Source organism: Dendrobates tinctorius, unplaced genomic scaffold (genome assembly GCF_039654945.1).
Source record: "Dendrobates tinctorius isolate UK_male_01 unplaced genomic scaffold, ASM3965494v1 ptg000022l, whole genome shotgun sequence".
Lineage (NCBI taxonomy): Eukaryota > Metazoa > Chordata > Amphibia > Anura > Dendrobatidae > Dendrobates > Dendrobates tinctorius.
In genome coordinates, this window is record NW_027361690.1 from 79,731,462 (window position 1) to 79,756,897 (window position 25,436).

The 25,436-nt window shown below is 49.0% G+C and overlaps 1 protein-coding gene across 2 annotated transcripts in view; it reads right to left on the reverse strand.

The window, feature by feature from the left end:
* The window catches only part of IGF1R (insulin like growth factor 1 receptor), a 217,310-nt gene that overhangs the window by 60,894 nt on the left and 130,980 nt on the right, over positions 1 to 25,436 (reverse strand). Inside the window, exons 3-5 of one of the 2 annotated variants that reach the window (XM_073568776.1) lie at positions 21,190 to 21,493; positions 18,985 to 19,127; positions 2,581 to 2,725 (exon numbers count right to left, since the gene is read on the reverse strand). In XM_073568776.1, coding sequence (XP_073424877.1) covers positions 2,581 to 2,725; positions 18,985 to 19,127; positions 21,190 to 21,493 — 592 coding nt within the window. Of the gene's footprint in view, positions 1 to 2,580; positions 2,726 to 18,984; positions 19,131 to 21,189; positions 21,494 to 25,436 lie in introns of both variants that reach the window. The other variant, XM_073568775.1, reaches the window with a different exon arrangement.

A 25,436-nucleotide genomic window follows, 5' to 3' on the forward strand; every position in this document is an offset into this window, starting at 1 on the left:
ATTAACCCCATTCAAAATAAAAATAAGAAAAAAAAACATATTTGGTATCGTCAATATCATAATCGCCCGATCTATCAAGCCATAAAAAGAATTAATCCGATCGGTAAACGGCGTAGCGAAAAAAAAAAGCCAGAATTATGCTTTTTTTGTTGCAGCAACATTGCATTAAAATGCAGTAACGGGCAATCAAAAGATCCTATCCACATCAAAAAGGTACAATTAAAAAAGTAAGCCCAAGGGCTGTGGCGTGAAGTGGTTAAGGGAATCCGTTGCTAGTTTTTTGCTACATAATCTAGGAGCAGAGATCCTGATTGGAGTGGTGTGTCACTTACTGGGCTACTTAACGTAGTCTTTATAACATCACTGTTTTATCAGAAAGAGATCATTAGAATACTTGTAGCCATGTAGTCCTCCATATTCATGAGCTGTGTGTAACCCTACCCCTACCACTGATTGACACCTTTCTGCCTATGCATAGTGTATGCAGAAAGCTGCCAATCAGGTAGATCTGCAGCAGATAAAACAGTCTATAAAACAAAACTGCATCACGCTGCCCAGTAACTGATATAATGCTGGAATCAGGGTCTCTTTCTCTACATCATGATGCTCTCAGATGGGGTTGCAAAAATCGGGCGACACATTCCCTATAAGTTTCCTCCAAATGAGCGGCTGATCGCAGTGTGTCTCGCCGTTGGGACCCCACTAATCTGAACTGGGCTCTGGCTTATAGAGACGAGTCTTGAACCTAGGACTTCTCCCTTCAAAGTGCAGCATAAGCCAGGGAAAGCTGAAAAACTACAGAATGTGCCAACATATATATTTTTTTGTTTTTACCCACAAAAATATATATCTCGAGAAGATTTTCATACACCCACATATTTGTCCTTGTTCTCCTCTTTCCTTTCGGTCGCAATGGTGAGAGTCAGGAGAGGTGGGACAGAAGTTTGTCTTGGCTGAGGCAAGTGTGAGAAAGCTTTTCATGAAAGCTCCAAGTTCCGATTAGTAAGACTTTTAACCCGTGTGAACGTGCCGGATACACTAAAAATAAAGCGGGTTCACAAGACCGACAACTATGCCACCGAAACCCATGCTGGAGTGTGATGGCCGACGAGGAGACAGAGCACCAGATCATCACAGAGAAAGAACATTGTGCTCGGTGAGAGCATCGAATCCTCTTTCAGGGAACAATTGCTAAATTGCTGTGTGATGAAAAGTCATAAGGGTTTGCAAATCTTTCTGCATCAAAATTCTCACTTTTCCTTCCTTCAAGATGTCTGTGTGCTGCTACCCAGAGAGAACTTTCAAAGTTCAGCTCCAGGAAATAACAAGTGGTTTCGATCAGAGCTTTATAACTTATATCTTGAAAATTAGAATACTCAGAATCACAAGCTTTCAAGCTACAGGGAAACCTTTATTTACATAATTGTTATGGCTAGTATCCAAAAGAGATATATATATATTTTTTTTTTTTTTTTAAGAAAATTTTGACACATTATCAGTCAATATCCACATTAATTTTGTAGGACCCATGTCAGATCCTGTATAGTCAGAGTTGCTTTGAAAGGGGTTGTCAAGGCTTGGGATGGAAGTCTGCAATCACTAAGTCTGCAATCACTGCAATCACAAGTGACTGCCGACGTCTGAATCCTCGCAGCGGGTGCACTGCATACTGTCAGGATTTTCCGGTGGACTATGCAATTTGCACTCTGACTAGACATGTGCCGAATTACTCAATTCAAGTGAATTGAACGAGGCCACACACATCTGGATGGCACGTGATCGCATGTAAGCAAATCACCGCTGACATCAAAGAATCCTGACAGCGTGTGAAGCGCAGACTGAGAGAATGACTGCAGACTGTCATCCAAAACCTGGAAAACCCCTTTAACTTACTACATTTCAGCAATATGCTAGACCATCCTGATAAAAACCAAATGCAAACAAGTGAAGAGAGCCTTATCTAACAGCACGCAACAAGAAAAGCAAGGAGACGCTAGAAGGAAAAGAAATACACATGAAAATCTGAAGCTGGATTCTTAGCAAAAACATAAAACAAAACTCCAGGCAAAAAACATTACTCACATAACAGAACAGTAAGACTAGTAACATAATGATCCCACCGAGATCCAAACTTGGGAATGCATTGTGCAAGAAGGGAACATTTTACAGATGACACATTCTTTAGGTAAAATGAATAAATATCTTAAAACGTTAAAATAAGCAGCCTTCAAAAACACATCAGGATGCCAGGAATTCACACCTCTTGAAATTTTAATCCGGCAGGTCAGAAACTACAGGAGAAAGATTTCCCAGGGCCTAAAAATCACTACATACTCCTCCAACACGAGTCCCTGCTTCTCATGCCTAGCTCTTCATGGGAAAAACAGGTTTCCTCTGTGTCAAAGTGAAAAAGATGAACTAGAAAACTAGTGAGATCTGTCCAAACATTGGCATTCCAGGGCTCCGAAAACGAAGCAGAGCTTCTCCTAGTGCCGCCACGTGGGGCCCAGGAAGGTTTTACTATCCTCCAGTTTGGAAGAAGTGCACTAAACAGGTTTCTCAAATGAAGGAGTCACTCACCCATCTGTCTGGTTCTCTCCATTGATGTAACGCAGGCTTTTCAAAAAAGAGAGCGACACTAATGCATGGGAGTGGCGGATTTTCACATATCCAGTCACCGTCTCAATCAGGCCCAAGAATTTCTCCAGCTCTGCAGCAATATTTTCTAAAATCAAGCACAGACAGACACAAATCTGAACATATGGCTTCTCATAATCTATTAAAAGGAATCAGTCGTCAGGCTTTTGCATCCCCATTTTAGATCAGAATGATGTAGGGACAGAGACCCCCGATTCCAGCAATGTGTCACTAACTCGGCTGCTTGCTATGCTCGTTAAAATCAGTTTTAGCTGCTGCAGCTCTGCTCTTCTACTCAGTTATGAGATCTGTCAGCCCACCCATGGCATTGATTCACAGCTTTCTGCACAAGAAAGCTTCCAATCAGTGGTGAGATGTCAGGATAGCTGGAGCTCATTAATATGGAGGACTATACTGCTGCAGGTTTGCTAGTCCTCTCAGTGATTGTCCTGTACTTATGATACAATCACTGTTTTATCAGCTAGAGACGAAGCTCAGAAACGGACACATCGTTGGAATCAGGGTCTCTGCCTCTACCTTATGCTGCTCCAAGATGAGGTCACAAAAAAATCTGGTCAGTCTCTTTAACCATGAAACACAAAACTAAAAAAATATTCCCTAATCAAAACCATTTTGCTTGCATATTGCCATTACTGTGGATTATTTCCAACATATCAAACAGTACTTTAAAGAAACCTGAAGTGACGTGTGAGCTGTAGAAGGTGCACCTGCTTTGCCGATTTAGAAAAACTAACAGAAGCAAAGTGAATGGAGAACGCCTCTCCCTTTACATCGGCCACAGGATCGGGTGACCCCTATTTTGGAGAGAGGTGAAAATCTTGGAGATGGGACCTAATCTACCAGACATTTATAGGCTATGGCTTAAAAGTAATAAGATAACTGCTTTAATGCCCTGTAAGTAGGGAAGCAAACTATGCTTCGGTGGAAACCTAACAGGTCTTTCCAGGATATCGAACAAGGACATCAACACATTGTGGACATAGGACAGACTGGAAGAACATTCACTAAGGAGCTGTTCACATTAGATGAAAGGTAACAACACAGGCAGAAGTGCTCGCTCCTAAGAGTTCATCTGGGCACAGCTTCTCATTCTTTAAAATCGGAATAACATGCGGAAAAACGAATGTGGGATTCATGGTGTGCCAGACCGGTGTCGGGGAACTGACAGGTACGGCCCTGGAGTAAGATGCTTTTAGGCCCCCATTCATCACCATTTCATGTATCCGCCGAGGTTTCCAAGAATACTCCACATGGATGCCAGGAACAAGTCCTGAGCTTTCAGCAACCTGTCTTGGCACCGGCAGCATGACTGGGTGCACAAGTTATCAGCGCTCCCTCCGAACCTCACATCTGTATTCTGACGGCGGCCTCGCTGCAGGAACTCTGTAACTGAACGGCGAGATCCAGGCAGCCAAACAACAGGCTGACCGTCAGCCAAAAGGTAACGGGCTAAATGAGGTGCGATAAAGGTGCGGGAACAAGACGGCCTTTGTTTCATAGACGATGAGCAATGTCCACCAAATACAAAACATCTGTTGATGTTCCCAGTTATGGCAACACGTTGTTGCTGTCCTAATAGTGGGAGGAAATGGCTGCGAGTCCTACACAAGCTCTACATCAAGGAAAAAAAATAATGCCTATCATTCCATCCCTGTGCTACATCCAATTTCCATCCGCTTTTGCTCCAGGTGTCTGCATTTTCCATCCACTATTAGTGTTTTAAAAGTTTCTCCTCCTTTTAAAACAGTAAAAAATACTGTTTAATTAATGCACTCGATGACACACAGATGGTATAGGTTATTTTTTTTTGCTTGCATATGCAATTGATCGGGCGCGTTTTTACACAAATCAGATCAACAATTGACATTTCTCTTTTTTTTTTTTTTAAATTTTCAGACAATCGGTTGACAAAAAAAACAAAGACGTGAACATGACCATAGCCTATAAAGACTACGTCTTCTATATTAACACCACGTATAGAACACGTATGCGAGTCACAGATGGGTTGCAGCTTCTGGGCAGTAATCTACAGACTCATGAATGGAGGCCTTGGGAGAGAGACGGGAAGTTCATCACGAGCAGTGACGGGGGGCTGCCATATCTGCACGGCCAGCATGCGGAGATTAGCGTGCCGACACTGAGCTGGCTCACAGCTGTGCTGGGAAGGGCGGCAGGATGGGATCCAAAGTCAGCACTGGAAACTAGCTGTTCACGCAGGTGTGAGATCCTACGGCTTTGTTATTGTGTGCGTCACAGCCAGCAACACTGCAGCTGCCACCTGGGACGGAGCCCTGTAACCACACGTAAACACCAACACCAGGCAAGTGCTCCCACAGGGAGGCAAGTGCTCCCGCAGGGCAACAGAGCGCGGGTCCCGAAGACGTCCCTCGTGTGGGGGAACAGCAAAGGAGACACATCACCAAAGGGGAATACTGCTGCAAACACTCAAATCTATGGTAAACTGGCATAGAGGAGTGACATCTATTTTTACTGATCTATGGGATGGTAATGGAAGCAATTTTTCGTTTTAGTTAAAATAGTCAAAACAACATTAACCCCTTAGCACAAGATAATGTACATCAGCGCTGGGTGCTGCCGACGCAAGGAAGTGGACCGAGCTCGTCACACGCAGCATGTGTCGGCTGGGTTACACAGCTGTAATCTGACTAACAGCAGTGGCCAGAGATCAGCTATTAACCAAATGGATGCTGTGGTAAAAAAAATAAACATGGATTTTTTTGATAAACTCACCGTAAAATTCTTTTTTCCGAGGCGCTCAATGGGGGACACAGGTACTGTGGGTGTATGCTACTGCAGCCAGGAGGCTGACACTAAGTGAAAGAAAAAAAGGTTAGCTCCTCCTCCGCAGTATACACCCTCGCCTCGATTGCAGGCGGAATCCGTTCGGTGCAAAAGCAGTAGGAGATCTACAAGACAAAATCAGCCTAAATGTAGGTAACAACATGTCTAGAAAAACCACCTGGTATCATAAATACCTATTAATAAGCAAAAAGGAGCCAATTGGCTAACAGGGTGGGTGCTGTGTCCCCCAGTGAGCGTCTCTGAGAAAAGAACTTTACTGTGAGTTTATCACAAAAATCCATGTTTCTCCTTCGCCTCATTGGGGGACACAGGTACTGTGGGACGTCCTAAAGCAGTCCCTGGGTGGGAGTTGACTCATAGGTCCAAGCTACACACACCTTCTGTGTAAGGGTGCGCCACTGCTTGGAGAATCCTTTTACCCAGGCTGCATCTGCTGAAGCCAACGTATGGACATTTGTAATGTTTGGAGAATGTGTGCCAGCTGAACCAGGCTGCCGCATTACATACCTGCTCCGCCGATGCCTTGTGTCGAAGAACCCGCGAGGAGCCCACTGCTCGAGTTGAGTGCGCTCTGATCTCTGCTGGCATAGCTGCGCCTCCGGTGCGGTAGGAATCCTGAATCATCAGCCGAATCCACCTGGCTATGGTCGCTCTTGAGGCAGCAAGTTCCTTCCTGCGACCCTCAGGGAGCACGAATAGCGTGTCTGTCTGACAAAAGAATGCCGTTCGTGACACGTACCTCCTGGGAGCTCTCCCCAGGTCTAACGTATGAAGAGCCTTTTCCACCCGGTGTACTGGTGCCGGGAAAGAAAGGAGGGCAAGGCAATATCCTCATTAAAACGAAATGAGGAAACAACCTTCTGCAGAAAGAGGGGGAGCTGGCCTAAGAACCACCTTCTGAGATATCAGGAACGGAGCTTGGCAAGATAGAGCTGCCAGCTCCGGGACTCGCCTGATTGATGTTATCACCACTAGGAACACCACCTTCCAGGGGAGGTATGTCGAAGATACCTATTGTAGAGGCTTGGATGTAGCTTTCTTCAAAACGCCTAGGACCAGGTTAAGGTCCCAGTTGTCCCGAGGGGTCCTATAGAGGGGTACCAAGTGTGAGACCCCCTTGCTGAAGGTCCATACCTGCAGATTGGTAGTGCTTCTGTGCCGGAACAGGACGGATAAGGCAGATATTAGTCTCCTAAGGGAACTTGGAGCTAGCCCAGAGTCCAAGCCGGACTGGGAGAAAACACCAAAATGTTTGGGAATAGAGAATCCCAATGAAGGATGAACGTGGTCCTGACACCATGAAAAGACAATCCTCCAGGTGTGGTGGAAAATATGTACTGAGGCGGGCTTCTGGGCGCTAACCATTGTAGTAACCACATTGCGTCCGAACCCAACCTAGGTCAGAAACCAAGATTCAACGGCTAAGCTGTCAGACATAGGGCCCCTGAATTCGGGTGGTAGCTCGGGACCTGAGAAGGTAGGTCTGGGCGCCCTGACAGTCGCCAGGGAATGTCAGCGAGTAGCTGCACCAGGTTTGCGTACTACGCCCACCGAGGCCAATCTTGGGCCAGAAGCGTCACTGGAACCTCCTTCTGCCTTAATCCTCTTGATGATCCTTAGGAATAGCGGCAGCGTGGAAAATAGGTATGGGAGGCGAATACTGGTTCCATGGCAGAACCAACGCATTCCCGGTGCTTGCCTGCGGGTCCCGGGACCGAGGCGACCAACGCGACCACCCTGGCGCCTACCCCGGAAGCCGCCCGTTCCACGTCCGGCATTCCCAGACATCGGCATACTTGCCGGAAAAAACCTCAGGGTGTAGTGACCATTCCCTGAACACAAACCCTGCCGGCAGAGGAAGCCTGCCGCCCAGCTCTCTACGTCCGGAATGTAGACGGCCGATCACCGAGTGATTCCTCTCAGCCCAGTGAGAGATATGCCTCACTTCGTACATAGCTGCTCTGCTGCGGGTGCTTCCCTGGTGATTTATGTTAGCCACGGCCGTGGTGTTGTCCGCTTGATTCCGGACAGGGCAGCCTGATAGAGAATGATGAAAAAGTTGTGGAGCCAGCTGGGCTGCTTGAATTTCTAACCAGTTGATAGGGATGCGTGCCCCCTGCGGCAACCACCGTCCCTCGTGATGGTAAAAAAGACTGCTCCGTAGCTGAGGAAACCGGCGTCTGTTGTGACCACCAACCCATGGTCCGGGGGAAAGGGTTTCCCCTGAAGACGGGAGGAACTGACTGCCCTCCATCCAAGTGCCTGTCTGACCAGCCTGGGCAACCAGCACTGGTAATCGAGTGAGAATGGATCCTTGTCCCATGATGACCAGAGGGTGTGCTGCAGGGTGGCGAGGATGGAGTTGGGCAACTGGGATTGCTCCCATTGCTGTCACCCTCTTCTTTACGACCCTCATGCAAAGACGAAAGGTATTAGGGACTGGCTGGCGAAGTATCAGGACTCCTTGACGAAGAGCTAGGGCCTCGTCTTGAGGGAGGATCGCCAACCCTCGGGAGGTGCCAAAGATCATCCTTAAATGGGAACTCCTCTGAGCTGGGACCGGGAATGATCTCTCCAGTTTGACAAACCACCCTAAGCAGGCAAGAGTATCTAGTGTGATGTTGATGCTCTCCTCGCATGCTCGATATGAGGGGGCCCTTAATCAAAATGTCGTCTAAACAAGGCAAGACGACTATGCCCCGGGAGTACAGGATGGCCATGACGACCGCCCTGACCCCTGTGGACGCTCCGGGGGCGGTAGCTAGCACAAAGGGGAGAGCTGCAAACTGAAAAGTATAAGCCGCTGACAGCGAAGCGTAGAACCTTCTGATGTGGAGAGACAATGGGGATGTACAGGTACGTGTCTTGGTGTCGCTAGAAGCCAAACTTTTTCCCTGTTCAATGGCTGCTATGACCGAGTGAAAAGACTCCATCCGGGACTGTCTGATCCTGACCAATCGGTTCCGAAGTTTTAGGACCAGAATGGGCCTGACAGTCCTGTCTCTTTGGGGACCGTGAACGGGTCGGAATAGAAAACCTGACCTCTTTCGCCTTCTGGTTCAGGGATGACAACGCTGTGTTTCTGGAGCAAATCGATGAGGGCTGTTTGACAAAGTCTAACTTGTACCCCGAAGATACCAGCTCCCTTACCCATGTGTCGTGCACGAAGGAGAGCTAGACATGGCGAGGCCAGAGTAGGCGACAGCCTACTCTGCTGGTGTTGCCTGACACTTGCCTTGCGCCATTAGGCTGTTCCGTTTCATGGTAACTCAGAGTAACTAAGTCACTTCCGCCCGCAACCTAGTACCGGCAGAAGCCGGGGACTAAATTTTACATCGCCCGCCCTGACACGGAGACGGGACCACCAAGGAACCGAGGCCTGGAGCGGCCCCTTCAGGGTATGCGCTGCCGAGTGCTTCCGCTGGCGCCCAACCGCTGCCGCCGCCCAGGGGAATGCCGACCCTGGGGATTTCAGGAGCCCTCCCAGCCCACCTCCTTCAGCGCCTCACCCCTGGAGCTCCAGCTGATCCTCAGGGGGGGGGGGGGGGGAAGGGGGGGCTGTATCCAAATCAAGGACGGTGCAGGCACCCTAGCTTCATCTTTCCCTCCAAGGGATGAGGAGAGGGACCGTCCGCCACCTTGCAGCACCGCAGTCTAGCCTTGGTGATGCAGTGGGGGCCGCATGGACTATTCGTAGGCCTCTGTACAGCCTAGGGTTTTGATACCTTAGAGTGGTCAGGGCGAGTCCGGCATCATTTCCCGCATCACATGAAAGGATAAGTGGAGGCGACACTCGCACGCGCTCGCCCGTTGTTGGTTTGGGGAAATTGGACCCTTTCAATAGGATCCGTTGCCCCTGTCTCATCTTCATGGAAAGTAAAAAGGACAAAAAAAAAAAAACAAGTCTGGAAGAGAGACCAGACATGTGTGCCTCCTAGGACACTAAGCAAGAACTGATTCCGCCTGCAAATCGAGGTGAGGGTGTATACTGCGGAAGAGGAGCTAACCATTTTTTCATCCACTTAGTGTCAGCCTCCTGGCGGCAGCAGCATACACCCACAGTACCTGTGTCCCCCAATGTGGCGAAGGAGAGAAAAAAAAAAATAATTATAATATATATATATACATACACACACATATATATATATATATATATATATATATATATATATACACACACACACACACACACACACATACACACACATATATATACACATACACATACATACACACATACAAACACACACACACATATATACACATATACACACACATACAGTATAATATATATAAGCTATGGTCTCCCATCCTGGTATGTGCTGCCACCATCCTATCCTGGTATGCATGGCACCCCTCATTCCTGTCCTGGTATACATGGTACCCTCACCCCCCCCCCAATCCTGGTATGCATGGCACCCCATTCTTCATCCTAGTATGCATGGTCCCCTCACCACCTATCCTGGTATGCATGGCCCCCTCACCCCCAATCCTGGTATGCATGGTACTCCCTCATCCCTATCCTGATATGCATGGTCCCCTCACCACCTATCCTGGTATGCATGGTCCCCTCACCCCCTATCCTGGTATGCATGGTACCCCTCATCCCCAAATCCTGGTATGCATGGTACCCCTCATCCCCCAATCCTGATATTCATGGTACCCCTCACCCCCCTATCCTGGTATGCATGGTACCCCTCATCCCCCAATCCTGGCATGCATGGTACCCTTCATCCCCCAATCCTGGCATGCATGGTACCCTTCATCCCCCAATCCTGGTATGCATGGTGCTCTCACCCCCCCCCCCCATCCTGGTATGCATGGTACCCCTCATCCCCCAATCCTGGTATGCATGGTTCTGTCATTCCCCAATCCTGGCATGCATGGTCCTGTCATCCCCCAATCCTGGCATGCATGGTCCTGTCATCCCCCAATCCTGGCATGCATGGTCCTGTCATCCCCCAATCCTGGCATGCATGGTAGCCCTCATCCCCCAATCCTGGTAAGCATGGTCCTCTCACCTCACCTATCCTGGTATGCATGGTCCCCTCACTCCTATTAAAACTACACACATACAAAAAAAAAAAAAAAAAAAATTTATACTCACCCTTCTTTCCTGTGCTCCAGCGCTGTCACCACGTTCTGCTGGAGGCCACGTTCTGCAAGTGTGTCTTCAGTAAAATGGCGCCGGATTGCGCTATGCGCAATTCCGGCCGCACTCCCGCCCCGGTCTCCGTCCAAAGAGAAGCGCCAACGCTCCTCCCAGTCAGGTAAGTATGGCGTCGGAGATGGCGGTATGCAGTGTGTACGGTACAACCATCTCCAGCGCCATACACACTTTTCACCGCTGGCTGCCTCATTCCGTCTGGAGCCAGACTGCGCAGGCGCGCCGCGCTAGCGCAGTCTATAAAGGCTTCGGACAGAGTGACGCTTACAGCATTATATTATAGATATCTATCTGTCCAGGTTGAAAACGGTTTATCCCCCAGTCATGGATTACGGCATGGGACACATCGTTTTTATTTTAGTTTTATTACAGGAGAACAAGGGCTTCGGTGGAGTTAGACGTTAGATGAGCATAACTGTGTTGTTATTTTTTAATAAATATAGGACTTTATTCTGGCTGTGTGTATTTACCATACAATTATAGGATTAATAATGGATAGGTGTCTTATAGATACCTCTACATTACTAAGCCGTGGGCTTGATGTCACCTGACAAAACAAAGGTCACATCAACCCCACAAATATGAACCCCACTTGCCACCACTATAGAGAAAGTGGGAAGAACCGGACAAACCGCCAGAATTAGTGCATCTAATAGATATGCCTATTCTGGGCAGCTGCGGGCTGGTATTTTTAGGTTGGGGGGCAAATATCAACCGCCCCTTACCAGCCTGAGAATACCAGCCCTCAGCTGCATGCTTTAGCAAGGCTGGTTGTCAAAAATGGGAGGGAATCTCACACCGGGTTGTTTTTTTTAAAAATAATTTATTTAAATAATTAAAAAATATGGCGTGGGGACCCCTCTGTTCTTGATAACTAGCCTTGTTGAAGCTGACAAGCTGAGGATTGAAGCCACCAGCTGTGAGTTTTGCCTGGCTGGTTATCAAAAATACGGGGGAACCCACGCTTTTTTTTTTTTTTTTTAAATTATTTATTTTCCGCGCAGGAGTCGGCTAATGAATACTCCCATCAGCCACTTCTGCTCTCGCTGTAATTAGCGGCAGCAGGTGTCAGATGATGGGAGCAGTAGCTGACACCAGTGACCAAAGCTAAACTTTATACCTCCGATCACAGCTGAGTGCTCCCGCTATCTTTTTTGGGAAGCGGGGCTCTTTGACCGGCAGGGATGATTTCAACGCTGATCAGAAGCGGTGTTTGCTGCGCTGTCATGCACATGACAGCGCGACAAACACCCGATGTTCGGACAGCCGAACATTAACATGGACTTCCTGGTGAAGTCAGTGTTCGGTGTCTGTGCCTGAACAGTAGGTGTTCGGTATGGACGCCGAACTGTTCGGGTTCGCCCATCTCTACTCCTGAGCCCCCTCCACACATGGGACATGGGCAGCACCTCAGCATATACATGCACGTCATTTTGTGGCCAGGTGTTAATATTTTCGCTCTAAAGAAGCACTCCTATCAAAGTTTTTATCCTCTTAATATATTGCAATCATATTTTATAGCACTGTGTACTTACAATTGCTATTAATTCCTTTCTACCCAGCTAATTCTTCAGTTTTCTCTGTTCTATGTAGAAACAGGAAGTGTCTTGTCCCTGCAGAAATCATCCCTCCTCCTGCCATTTGACTTTTGCTGTGATTTTGACTCATACAGGGAAAATTGACCTCCTGTTTGCACAGAGTTAGAAGGATTCAGCTAGCCTGTTAATCACACAATGTCATAGACCTAATAGAAAACAGAAGAATTAGCTGGTTGGAAAGGCAAAATGAGTAATTATAAGTACACAGTGCAATATAATACATGGATTTTTGTGAGTACTCACCGTAAAATCCTTTTCTCCGAGACGCTCATTGGGGGACACAGAGACTGTGGGGTGTGTGCTACTGCCGTCTGGAGGCTGACACTAGGCATACAAAAAACAAGTTAGCTCCTCCTCCACCGCATACACCCTCGCCCCTATAGCGGGCGGAAACCAGTTTAGTGCAAAAGCAGTAGGAGGACATACAAAAATGAGCCTTAATGCAATAAATCATATGTCTGAAAAAAGGATCACCCTGTCTTAAACAAGAAAATATGTTAAATAATAAGTACGAGCCAACCGGCTATCAGGGTGGGTGCTGTGTCCCCCAATGAGCGTCTCGGAGAAAAGGATTTTACGGTGAGTACTCACAAAAATCCATGTTTCTCCTTCGTCTCATTGGGGGACACAGAGACTGTAGGACGTCCTAAAGCAGTCCCTGGGTGGGATAACACTCACCGATCCAAGCCGCATGCTTTCCTGTTTAAAGGTGTGCCACTGCTGCTTGGAGAATTTTTCTGCCCAGGCTCGCATCTGACGAAGCCTGAGTATGCACACTGTAATGTTTACAAAAAGTGTGCAGGCTGGCCCAGGTTGCTGCCTTGCATACCTGTTCTGCCGAAGCCTGGTGCCGAAGCGCCCACGAGGCGCCCACTGCCCGAGTAGAATGCGCCCTTACTCCAGCTGGAACTGGCGTGCCTCTAATACGGTAAGCCTCCTGAATGGTTAGGCGAATCCATCTGGCTATGGTTGACCGTGAGGCTGCGAGGCCCTTCCTGCGCCCTTCGGGGATCACAAACAACGAATCCGTCTGACGGAAAGGTGCTGTCCTGGACACGTATCTCCTGAGAGCTCTTACCAGATCCAATGTGTGGAGCGCCTTTTCCACCCTGTGAACTGGCGCTGGACAGAAAGAAGGCAGCACAATGTCCTCATTAATATGGAACGAGGACACCACCTTTGGTAAAAAAGGTGGCGGAGGCCTAAGGACTACCTTGTCCTTAAAAAAGGTCAGGAAAGGGGCTCTACAAGATAACGCTCCCAACTCCGATACTCGCCTAATGGATGTTATGGCTACCAGGAACACAACCTTTCTGGATAGATATGCCAATGAAACATCCTGTAGTGGCTCAAACGGAGCCTCCTATAGTACCGACAGGACCAGATTAAGATCCCAGGCCTCCAATGGTGCTCTGAAGGGAGGTACTAAATGAACGACCCCCTGCAGGAACGTTCTGATCTGCAAATTGGTAGCGATCTTTCGCTGAAACAGGACCGACAGGGCCGATATCTGTCTTCTAAGGGAACTTGGCGCCAAACCTGCGTCTAGGCCAGACTGAAGGAAAGCCAGTATGTTGGGCACCGAGAAGGACAATGGCGGAACCCCGTGTTCCCGACACCACTGGAAGAAAACCTTCCAAGTGTTATAATAGATCCTTGCCGAGGCTGGCTTTCGGGCCCTTACCATTGTCGCGACTACCTCGCGCCCAAACCCCGCCTGGGTCAGCACCCAAGATTCAATGGCCACGCCGTCAAACGCAGGGCCCCTAAGTTCGGGTGGCAGATCGGTCCCTGGGACAGTAAATCTGGTCGTTCCGGTAGCCGCCATGGTATGTCTGCGATGAGCTGTACCAGATCCGCGTACCATGCCCGTTGGGGCCAATCCGGGGCCAGCAGAATTGCCGGAACCCCCTCTGTCTTGATCTTCCTGATAACCCTGGGGAGAAGTGGCAGCGGCGGGAACAAGTATGGGAGCCAAAATTGGTTCCAGGGTATCACCAATGCGTCCGCTGCGATTGCTTGCGGATCCTGAGACCGGGCGACAAACACGCCCACTTTGGCGTTCTTCCTGGAGGCCATCAAGTCCACGTCTGGTGTTCCCCAGCGCTGGCAAATCTGCTGGAACACCTCGGGATGTAGTGACCACTCCCCGGCCGTGATGTCCTGGCGGCTTAGGAAATCCGCTGCCCAATTCTCGACGCCTGGAATGTGAACCGCTGAGATCATCGAGTGGGTCCTCTCGGCCCAGCGGAGCACATGTTCCACCTCGCGCATGGTTGCCCTGCTGCGTGTGCCCCCCTGGTGATTCACGTACGCCACTGCCGTGGCGTTGTCCGACTGAATCCGAATCGGGTATCCTGCTAGCACGTGTTGGAACTGCTGCAAGGCCAACCGTATTGCTCGAATCTCCAACAGATTGATAGGGAGACGAGCTTCCTGAGGCGACCACTGCCCCTGTGCCGTGTGGTGGCGGAAGATTGCTCCCCAACCGGAGAGACTCGCATCGGTCGTGATCACTAACCAATGATCCGGAGGAAAGGGCTTTCCCTGCAGAAGCGACCGATCGCGTGTCCACCATCGAAGGGTCTGTCGGACCTGAGAGGACAACCTGCACGGGTGATCGAGTGAGAACGGGCTCCTGTCCCAAGCCGCTAACAGGGCATGCTGCAGGGGGCGGAGATGAAACTGAGCAAACGGGATTGCTTCCATCGCTGCCACCATCCTGCCCAGGACCCCCATCCCGAATCGGATAGTATGGAGGCCTGGCTGTTGAAGTCTTCGAGCTCCCTGTCGGAGTGCCCGAGCCTTGTCCTGAGGGAGAATTACCAATCCCTGGGAGGTATCGAATATCATCCCTAGGAAAACAATCCTCTGGGCCGGCGTGAGGAATGATTTCTTCCCGTTGATCATCCATCCTAGACGAGACAAGGTATCCAGTGTGATGGTGACACTCTCCTCGCACGCTGGACGGGACGGGCCCTTTACCAGAAGGTCGTCCAGGTTTGGCAACACCACAATGCCCCGGGAGTGAAGAGTGGCCATGGCGACCGCCATCACCTTCGTGAATATTCTGGGGGCCGTGGCCAAAACGAAAGGCAGCGCCACAAACTGGAAGTGCCGTCCCTCGACCGCAAACCGTAGGAATCTCTGATGCGGGGGGAAAATAGGGATGTGTAAATATGCATCCTGATCATCGATTGAGGCCAGGTATTCTCCCTTCTCCATGGAGGATATAACCGACCGGAGGGACTCCATGCGAAAATGCCTGACCCTGATGAACCTGTTTAGTAGCTTTAGGTCCAGAACCAGCCTTACCGCTCCATCCTTTTTGGGCACTGCGAACAGGTTGGAATAAAACCCTTGGGTTCTTTCGCTCCTTGGCACCGGAACGATGACCCCTTTGTGCTGCAGCACTTCGATGGCCCCCCGTAATGCCTCTGCCCGAGACCTTGACTTGGGAAGCCGGGAGGGAAAAAATCGTGTTGGCGGACTTTTTATAAACTCTATCTTGTACCCGGAAGATATCAGCTCCGTCACCCATGCGTCGCGTGCCACCGCAGCCCATATGTGACAGAACCGTTGCAGACGACCGCCAATCCTGCTGTCCTCGGGTACCGCACTTCTCGAGTCATTTTGTAGAGGGCCTCTGGGACCTGGCCCCCCTTGATCTGGGCGGACGCCCTCGCATCCTACCCAGCGGGTTGGTCCTGTAGGTGACCTGACGCTCTTTGTCATGGTTATAGCGCGCAGGAGCGGGGGTACTGGCCGCTGCCGTCCACGCGGGTGCGCGAAATGCCCGAAAACGCGCCTGAGGCTGACGAAATGGCGTCCTTGTCTTCTGTTGTGGGAGAAAACTACTTTTACCCCATGTTGCGTCCGAAATGAGTCTATCCAATTCTTCCCCAAATAGTCGGTTACCCTGAAAGGGCAGGGAAGTCAAGGATTTTTTAGACACCGAATCAGCCCGCCACAGCCTTAACCACAAGGCTCTCCTAATGGCGATTGCGTTTGCTGCTGCAAGTGCTGCGCTATTAGCTGCATCCAAGGATGCATTAATTAGATAGTCACCCGCCATTGCGATCTGACTTGTTATCTCAGCCACCTCTGCTGGCAACTCCCTATCCTGCAGGATCTCATTTAAAGAGTCCGACCAGGACATCATGGCTTTGGCTACCCATGTTGCCGCAAAGGAAGGGAAGAGTGCTGATCCTGATGCTTCGTATACCGAGCGCGCTAATCCCTCTATGAGCCGATCCGTGGGGTCCTTGATGGCCGAACCACTAGGCACTGATAACAGGGATCTCGAGGCCAGGCGGGATACCGGGGGGTCCACCGCCGGAGACTCTGCCCATTTTTTACAGAGCTCTGGCGCAAATGGATATCTTGATCCTAGCGTCTTCTGTCCTGAAAAATGCTTGTCTGGCCGTTCCCGGTGCCGCTGCACTATATCCTCGAACTCAGGATGAGTGCTGAACACTCTCCGCGGCTTCCGGGCCTTTTTAAAAAGACACCTTATGCCCTGCGGTTAGGGTGACCTCATCATCAATACCCAGAGTCTGGTTGCGGTCTCCGGGGACTGCCGCGCTTTGCGGTAAGCTGCGCTTCCTGCGGCCTACCCCGGACTGCCGTCGGGGACTCCATTTTATCTGGTGCCCGCCCTGCCAGGAGGGGGGCGGCGCCGGAAGTGATGCCGACGGACGCCGCACTGAGGGCGGGACTTCCGCCCGCGGATCAGGCCGGAGCCGCGGCCTAAATTACGATACCCCCCGCCCCGGATCCTGTGACGCCGATACCGGGGACGGGGGGCGCCGAAGCGACGCCGCCTAAGACGCGGCCGGAGCGCTGCCGCCCACTTCCGCCCGCGGCCTAGGCCGAAGCCGCGGGCTAAATTAATGGTGCTACCCACCTGGGGTCCAAACGCCGGGCCCCAGCGACGTCCTCTCCTCCACTTCCTGTGCAGCCACTGCCCGCTCTGCCCCAGGTATTGGGGGGGTTTGGGGGGGGGGGGGGGGTCCACCTGACTCTGCGCCCAGGGCCCTCCGCACCTGCTAGTCTCCTTCTTGGACGGTGCAGGCACCCTAACTCCGTCTGCCCTGTAGGGGCGAGGAGAGGGACCGTCCGCCGCCGTGCAGCACCGCCGTCAAGCGTTGGTGGAGCAGTGGGGGCGCACAGACTAGTCTTGTGCCCGTGTGCAAGCCCATGGTTTCCATACCTAGGGGTGGACAGGGCTAAGTCTGGCATAGTGTCCCACGTCGCGGGAGAGGAGACGTGGAGGGACTCTCGCACGTAGTCGCCCGTTGCTGGTTTGGGGAAATCGGATCCTTTCTATAGGATGCGTTGCCCCTTCTCGTCTTCAAAAAATAACAAACACGAAAAATAGATGTCTGGGGAAAAGTCCCAGAGGTGTCCCTCGGTGCGGGAAAGGATACGTGGAGCGATGCTCAACGCGTGCTCGCCCGTTGATGGTTTGGGGAGATCGGACCCTTTCTATAGGATCCGTCGCCCCTATCTCCTCTTCATAGTGAGAACCGAAAAAGAAACCTAGTCTGGAGAAACCAGACTGCGTGTGCCTCCAAAGACACTAAGCAAAAAACTGGTTTCCGCCCGCTATAGGGGCGAGGGTGTATGCGGTGGAGGAGGAGCTAACTTTTTTGTATGCCTAGTGTCAGCCTCCAGACGGCAGTAGCACACACCCCACAGTCTCTGTGTCCCCCAATGAGACGAAGGAGAAAAGAGGATAACCATTTTAATGGGAGTGCTTTTCTAGCTAAAAACATGATGAGCTAGAAAACTTTTTAATGAGGGAAAAAAAGGGGATGATCACTTTTCCAGGTCATTCTACCATACAATAAATAATTTAAAGGGAACCTGTAGCAGGTTTTACTACCACAAACCAAACACATCCATTATTAAGTCACTGTAATCCAGAAGGAATCCATGCATTTTTTTTTTTTTTAACTCCATTGCTGCGTTCTAAAGTAATATCTATTACATTTTCATGCTGTCTTTTGCTCCCCAATTGACAAGCAACGTCCCTGAGTAACCTGCCTTCTGTGGCGCAAATCTTGCGCAGGTGCTGTCACTGCCTGTGCCGGTCAGAGGGGGTGGCACATGCGAAGATGTATAGTCCTGCTCTCCCCTCGTCATCAGAGCTAGTCCTGATCTCCCCACGTCATCAGATCTAGTCCTGATCTTCTCGAGTCATCAGATCTTTATTGCACAAGCGCCACCATAGAAGTGAAGTCACCTGCACAAAATTACCAGCGGGAAGGCAGGTCTCTCAAGGAGCAAAGGACGGCGGCAGGTGGGAATATTGGCAACAGGAAGGAGAGCTCGAATGCACAGGGACATGCCCCGAGCGCTTGTGGCTTAACAGCATAAATACTGAATAGAAGAATTACTATGGAGTACAATCAAGTGGAGTATAAAAGTGAGGGTATGGACAGTTCCTGTGTTACGGCGATCTATCACCGATGTGTTTGGATTGTGGTAGTAAAACTGATAACCGGTTCCCTTTAATTACAAAACCCAATAAATAATGGCTAAATTGCATTCTTTTCTTCACAATTTCATCCCACTTGAATTTTTTTTCCCTAGTTATTTAGCACATTGTATGGTAAAACGACAACTGCATAAAGCAAGCTATGGCTCTCAGAAGATGAGAAAAGAGAAAAAAAAAATGTAAAAATGACCGTGGAGGCAAGGGGTTAAATGAAACCACAAGTTTGGGATACTCACGGCCCTTGCGGATGTTGAGCATCAGGTTGCCTTTCAGCACGGTGCACCCTTCCAACATCTGAGCGGACGTGACCGAGTCGATGGTTTTCTCATTGGAGTAGCAGATTTTTGGACACAGCCCATCACAGGGACTGCAGAACATGCTGCTGCAGAGAAAGGACACACGTTACTAATGCAGGTCACACAACCAGAAAGACCGTTACCCACTACTTACACAGGAAGGTGTCCGGGGCATTGTGACACAGGCACGTTACTGGGGGCTCTAATGACGGCTAATGGGGGGCTGCTCATCACACATGTTTAAGAGACCTCGCTAGGCTTGTCCTAGGTCTGTGTCCGATTCTGAACGAATACATTCACATAATTGGGCATAAACTGCAGTACCAGACACAACCCGATGAGAAGGGTGGCGCTATACAGGAGTGGATAACACAAAAAAACCCTAGTCAGTCCTATTAAGGTAAGAGCCCAACTAGGGCTCTGTCCAGACCAACGTCAAAGCTTCGGAGAGATAAACGACTGATCCATTTCTAATACAAGTACATTGGAGGCCAACAGATCCCATTGGCATTAACGACTCCTCCTGTTATTTTCCGGTGGAGTAGAGTGGTAGACTATGCACGGTCTGCCCACAAAATGCTATGGAAACCTGATAAATGGATGGACTTGATGGCAAATTAACTCTATAGGAAAGGGACTGTTAATGGCTTCTCCCCTCTGTTTTTCCATAACAGCCATTCCATGCACATTGCTCTTGCACTGGACATTGCAGATGAAGAGAGGATCTCTCCACATATGACAGCTGCTTTTGTCATTGATACCAAGGCACAGGTATTCAGTGACTTGAAGGGGTTGTCCACCACTACTACTGACAAACCCCACCTCAATCCACATGATTGCACCAGTAAAATAACACACATTCTTTGCCTCTGGTGCCAGCACTGGTTCTCACGGGGCTCGAGCAGGATTGTTATGTCAAGTGAGCCCTGCAGCCAGTCAGCGCTGGCTTCAATCAATCCCCACTCCCTCAGGAGAATCGAGCTGCGGCTGGCCTGCTCACTCCCTCCTGATGGCCGAAGGTAACCAGCGCTGATTGGGAACATGGCCCACGTTACATAATCTCATGCGAGCATGGGAGGAGTGTATAAGTGCTATTTTACTGATGCAAACATGCGGATTGAGATGGGGTTGTACAAGACGTGGACACACCCTTTAAGTCACACATAGGCTCCATTTCTTTATATAAAAAAAAGTACACCATGTGATATGTTTTGTACCAGATTCCTCTGCATAGACTAGCAGAATTAATATTTTCAATTTTTTTTTTTTAAATCTTTTTTGGTTTAAAGGGAATTAGTCAGCAGGTTTTTGCTACCTTATCTTAGAGCAGCATGACGTAGGCAAAGAGAAGCTGAATCCAATGATGTATCTCTTAGATTACTGGGTGCAGCAGTTCTCAGACAATCAGTGCTTTTAGATTTAGCATGAAGCAGAGCTGAGAAAGCCAACCCCGCCCACAGCAGGTGGTGTTATGTACATAGCTATAGACAGTGAGCTGCCCATCACAGGAGGCGGCGTTACCGGACTAGTGTAGTCCAACAATGTTAATCTCTTAGTAAAAAACCCTTGGTATGCAACAGAACACACATTGTCAATTGTCACATCCCTGAATTCTGTCTCAGCTTGTCTCCTGCTGCCTTCTCCTGCTGACAAATTCCTTTTAATAACAATTATATCCATGTCCAGCATTACCGCACACTGCTCTCCCCGCTCGCTATCCATCTGCCGCCACCACTATCTGCATTTTCAGGGTATATAGGGGGCTGTGTGGGCTCTTACGGTGTACGGGGATGTCAATATACTTAATTCTGCTCAATATTAGTGATAAAACTAATATTAATCATGTTAATATTGAGAAACATTAATTTCAGCCTATTGGTACGGCCCTCCAAAACAGTCACGGTCTCCCGTGTGGCCCCTTAAAAAAAATTAAATTGCCCACCCTTGATTAAGTCCAACTTATTCAGTTTTATGGTAAAGGTGAACGTGTTGTCAAATCTACGATTAGTTGGACAAGAGACTTTTGTAATTATTTTTATTATTTAAAAGTAGCTAGCAGATATATGATAAATCCAATTTCATGTATCAATGCCCCCAAATAAATGACACCAGAGATACATTTCAGCAGAGGAGATTTCTGGTTACCTTCCGTTGATAATAAAGCCGGATGGACACTCATATCTACATTCACCGTTGTGGATGATGAAGGGATTGACCGCATTATACAAGGTGTGCATATTGGCACAGACTTCCACGGTGATACAGCGCCATCCCTCGAAGCTGTAGGTGTTCTCAGGGCAGCTGGGGACACACCTGCCCTCATAGTAGAAATGTTGGCAGCCCACACAAGCACTGTCGTTGTTCGGAGCGAGGCAGCTTCCCAGGCATTCTGGATGGCAGCACTCATTCTGGTCTGAGCACGCTAGCTTCCCGCACTCGCTGGGGCACACTGCAAAAGACAAAAAAAATCAGTCAGGGACCTACAATATTCACCCCCTAAACTTTTTTTTTTTTTTTTTAAATATCTTAGTCACATAAGAATAGGTTAGGTATGAAATTCTGCAGTGACTATGACTGCAGACTTCTGAATCCTGACAGCACGCTCACTGCACGCTGTCAGGATTCTCCACTCCAGGCAGCAGCGGACAGGCACGTGACCACAAGACTGCGATCTGCATGCATGCAGTCACATACTGACTAGACGTGCTAAGCCTCGCTGCACTTGTTTGAGCAAAGCACGTCTAGTCGGAACGTAGTTGGAAGTATGCAAATTGCACACTGGCGGTAGTGTGACCGCCCACTCTCGATGCAGACACTGAAGAACCCCCGATTGTGCACGGTGTACGCTGTGGGGATTTCACCCCAAATCTGGACTACCCCTTTAAGGCAATTACTGTCACAAGCATGAACTTCTGTTAGACCATCAGGATCACATTTTAATATACTGTAGATTAAAAACAGAAGGGGTAAATCTGTTGGGCATATTGTGCAGCTATCAGTTAAGGCCTCTTTCACACATCCGTCTGTCACCAGTCAAAATCCGCCGTTTTGCTAAAAAAACAGATCCGCCATCTTTCTTGGCGGATCCGTTTTTTTCCCATTGAGTTGCATTACCAGCTGATCTTGACGGATAGTCATCCGTTGGATCCGTTTTTATACGGATCCACCAAAATTTTGCCGTCCGCCAACTTGCCTGGATGGACAATCTCGCTCTCTCTCTAAAAAACGGATGTGTGAAACAGGCCTAACACTTACAAATGAATGGTAAAAACTTTACTATGAAATATGTCCTTCATCCAGTAATGGTCACTGTTTCAATACTTTTATCACATTGCCCGTTAGTGCCAAGCACTTTAGTCACCCGAAGCGACTTTTCAGACCAAAAACTCCCTCTGCGGTGCCCACCACTAGCTGTATCCCTGCTGTCTAACTTGCGGTCTCATTGTAAAGCGTAATAAGCCTTGCAGTAGAGACACATTACAAAAGTGTGAGTGGTCTCTCTCGCTGCTTCTGCTCTCCTGTCTGACAAATTATATACAGGCATAACAGAGGCAGGCTTTCAGTCCAAGAAAGGCAAACCACTACAGCAATGCACACTGTCAAGTAAGAGAAGAGGTTCCAGCACCTATAGTGCTGACAGAATGCTGACAAGGAGGAATGGCCCACTCACAAAGAATTGAAGGGAAGTTCTGAAGCATAAAAAGTGGAACAGTTGCTGGACATAGTCATTTAAAAATACTCCAAAATCATCTCTTCACAAGTAAGGTAATCTGTCCTCAGATAGAGTCCTATTTGAGCATCAGTTTTACTGTAAATATCTTGTCCCCCTGCCCTAAAAAATACTTGGAGGCAGTGCTCACACTCGTCAACATGTCTTTGGCATTTCTAAAGTAAGTTACCAGATTGTTAGTCTTACCGAATCTTTGGCTAATAACGTTAAAGCCACTATATCACAACTATTAATCGAGGGCGGCCACGGAGTCCGCAAGGCTAATACCTGAGACAAAGGCTCCTGAGCTGCCGATACAGATGGGAGCATAGCCTTCCCTAAACTACTGCAAAACTCCAGCAGAGTAATCGCTTTTTAACTTTAGTCCCACAAGCATATGTTCACTAAGCAGCAGGAATGGAAAATCTACAGATTAACACAGATCTACTATTGAACACATGGTTTGCATGACCGCTGAATCACATACTTCCTGTAAGCAAAAGTAATCATACCTAATGAAGGACAGATGAGAAGACACAAATGTGAGTCACTGCCGGGCCCAACTGCCTATGTGCATGGCACAGGCAGGAGACATGGGGAATGCTGAGTACAGGTGTACAGTCACCGCTCAACACCAGCTCACTATCAACCATCAGTTTACCGAGATCTCAAGAAGCCACGATCCCTGCCAAGAATCTGTATCCAAAAACACCAGGATCCCATGTGCTTGTACTGAAGCAAAAGGTAGGCCACCAAACAACTCCGTGGTGATCTGCATCACTCAGAAGAGCCCCAGGTCAGGTCTTAGAGTGCTTTAAGAACGTTCTTCAGATTTTTCCTTCTTGTTTTCAAGACAATTTTCACATTTTTGACAAAACGCAAATTAAAAACCAAATTATACATTTTCAGAAAGTAGATTAAGTGCACCCGGCATTTTACAAGGTTGGGCACCTGGGTTCAAAGGGGGCGATCGCATTTAAGGGCCTGTCACACTAAGCGATATCGCTAGCAATATCGCTATACGTTGTGACGTTATAGCGATATCGCTGTGTGTGATACTTACCTACGACCCGCTCCCCCGCTGGTTATCGCTGATCGCGCGAGAACGTCCTGGACCGTTTCTCGTCGTCAGCTTCCTGCGGAGAGACGAGCCGGGCGGGAGGACGTCAGGATCGCCTGGTGTGACAGGTAAGTAGCGACCCCCGTCCCCAGCGATGTCGCTGGTGAGATCTGCCTGTGTGGCAGCTCACTAGCGACCACTTAGCGATGTACCAGCGATCTTGACCGCGTCATATCGCTGGTCGGGATCGCTGGTGTATCGCTAAGTGTGACAGTACCTTAAGAGAAGTTCCTGCATCCACCAAAAGTCATAGCTAAAACAGGAAAAAAATGACTATAAAGGGTATGTTGACGCGTCAGATTTTGGAATGACAGGACTGTGTGTGTATATAAGGATAAATCTGTTATACAAAACAAGCCAGACCGGAACCTTGGAAACAAGTCTACCCCGTCCCCAGTTCGTTTTCCAAACATTGCTCTCTGTAGTTTGGGACTCACGATCTTATGTAGCCTGTGGATTGGGCAGCATGAATCTGAGGAGTCTCTCTAAGACCGGGGTCACACTTGCGAGTACAATGCGAGAAACTCACACGAGTCTCTCGCATCAATACCAGGCACTGCCGCCGGCACTCGGGACCAAAGTGTTCAGCTGCATAGAAATACATGCAGCCGCACACTCCAGTCCTGAGTGCTGAAGGCAGTGCCGGGTAGAGGCGAGAGTTTCTCACCTTGTACTTGCAAGTCTGACCCCGGCGTAACATTAAAATAAAGTCAGAACTGTGCACAACCGTCTAATAGCTTCATTTCTGACATGTACTCTACACTAGTACACGTAATGGCGCGGCAGAACTCACTGGGAAATTAAGGACTTTCCAGATACAAGCCTGACTATTTTTCCAGGACCAAGCGGCTGTCTTAGGCATAAGAGAACGCAGGCCCAGTGCCCCGCTCACTGGCATCTCAGAGAGCAGCTCTGTTCCCCCACGTGTCTGACACGGACACATCATTGGACATGCAATGCACTGGGCGAAGATTTAGAATGACAAACATCAAAGTAAAGTCGTGTCCTTGAACACAAATAGAAAGCATGAGTTTTTGTGAAACATTTACACAGCGCGATTTGTTGACTGAAAAATAGCTTACTCACCGATAACGGTGTTTCTCGGAACCCATGACAGCACCACGGAGAGAGGGGGTCCGCCCATCAAAGACAGGAACCTACAGATAAAAAGGCGGCATCTCTCCACCGTCCCCAGTTGGTTACAGAGCATCAGAGGGTCTCCCGGTTAATTAACAACAAAAGTATATACATAACATTATAATATTGCATATTATGGAGAAGCCCCGTGTCTAACAAAAAACACTTTACACACATTAACTCGTGCTCACCGCACACGTGAAAGGCGGGGGAATAAGCGGGTGCTGTCATGGGTTCCGAGAAACACCGTTATCGGTGAGTAACTAAGCTGTTCTCTCTCAACCATGACAGCACCACGGAGAGAATTTCAGAGATTGGTAGCTTAGGGAGGGACCACCGCCTGAAGGACCCTTCTCCCGAAGGTCAGGTCAGACGTAGAGGCCAGATCTAAGCGATAGTGCCTAAAAAAGGTAGAAGGTGTTGACC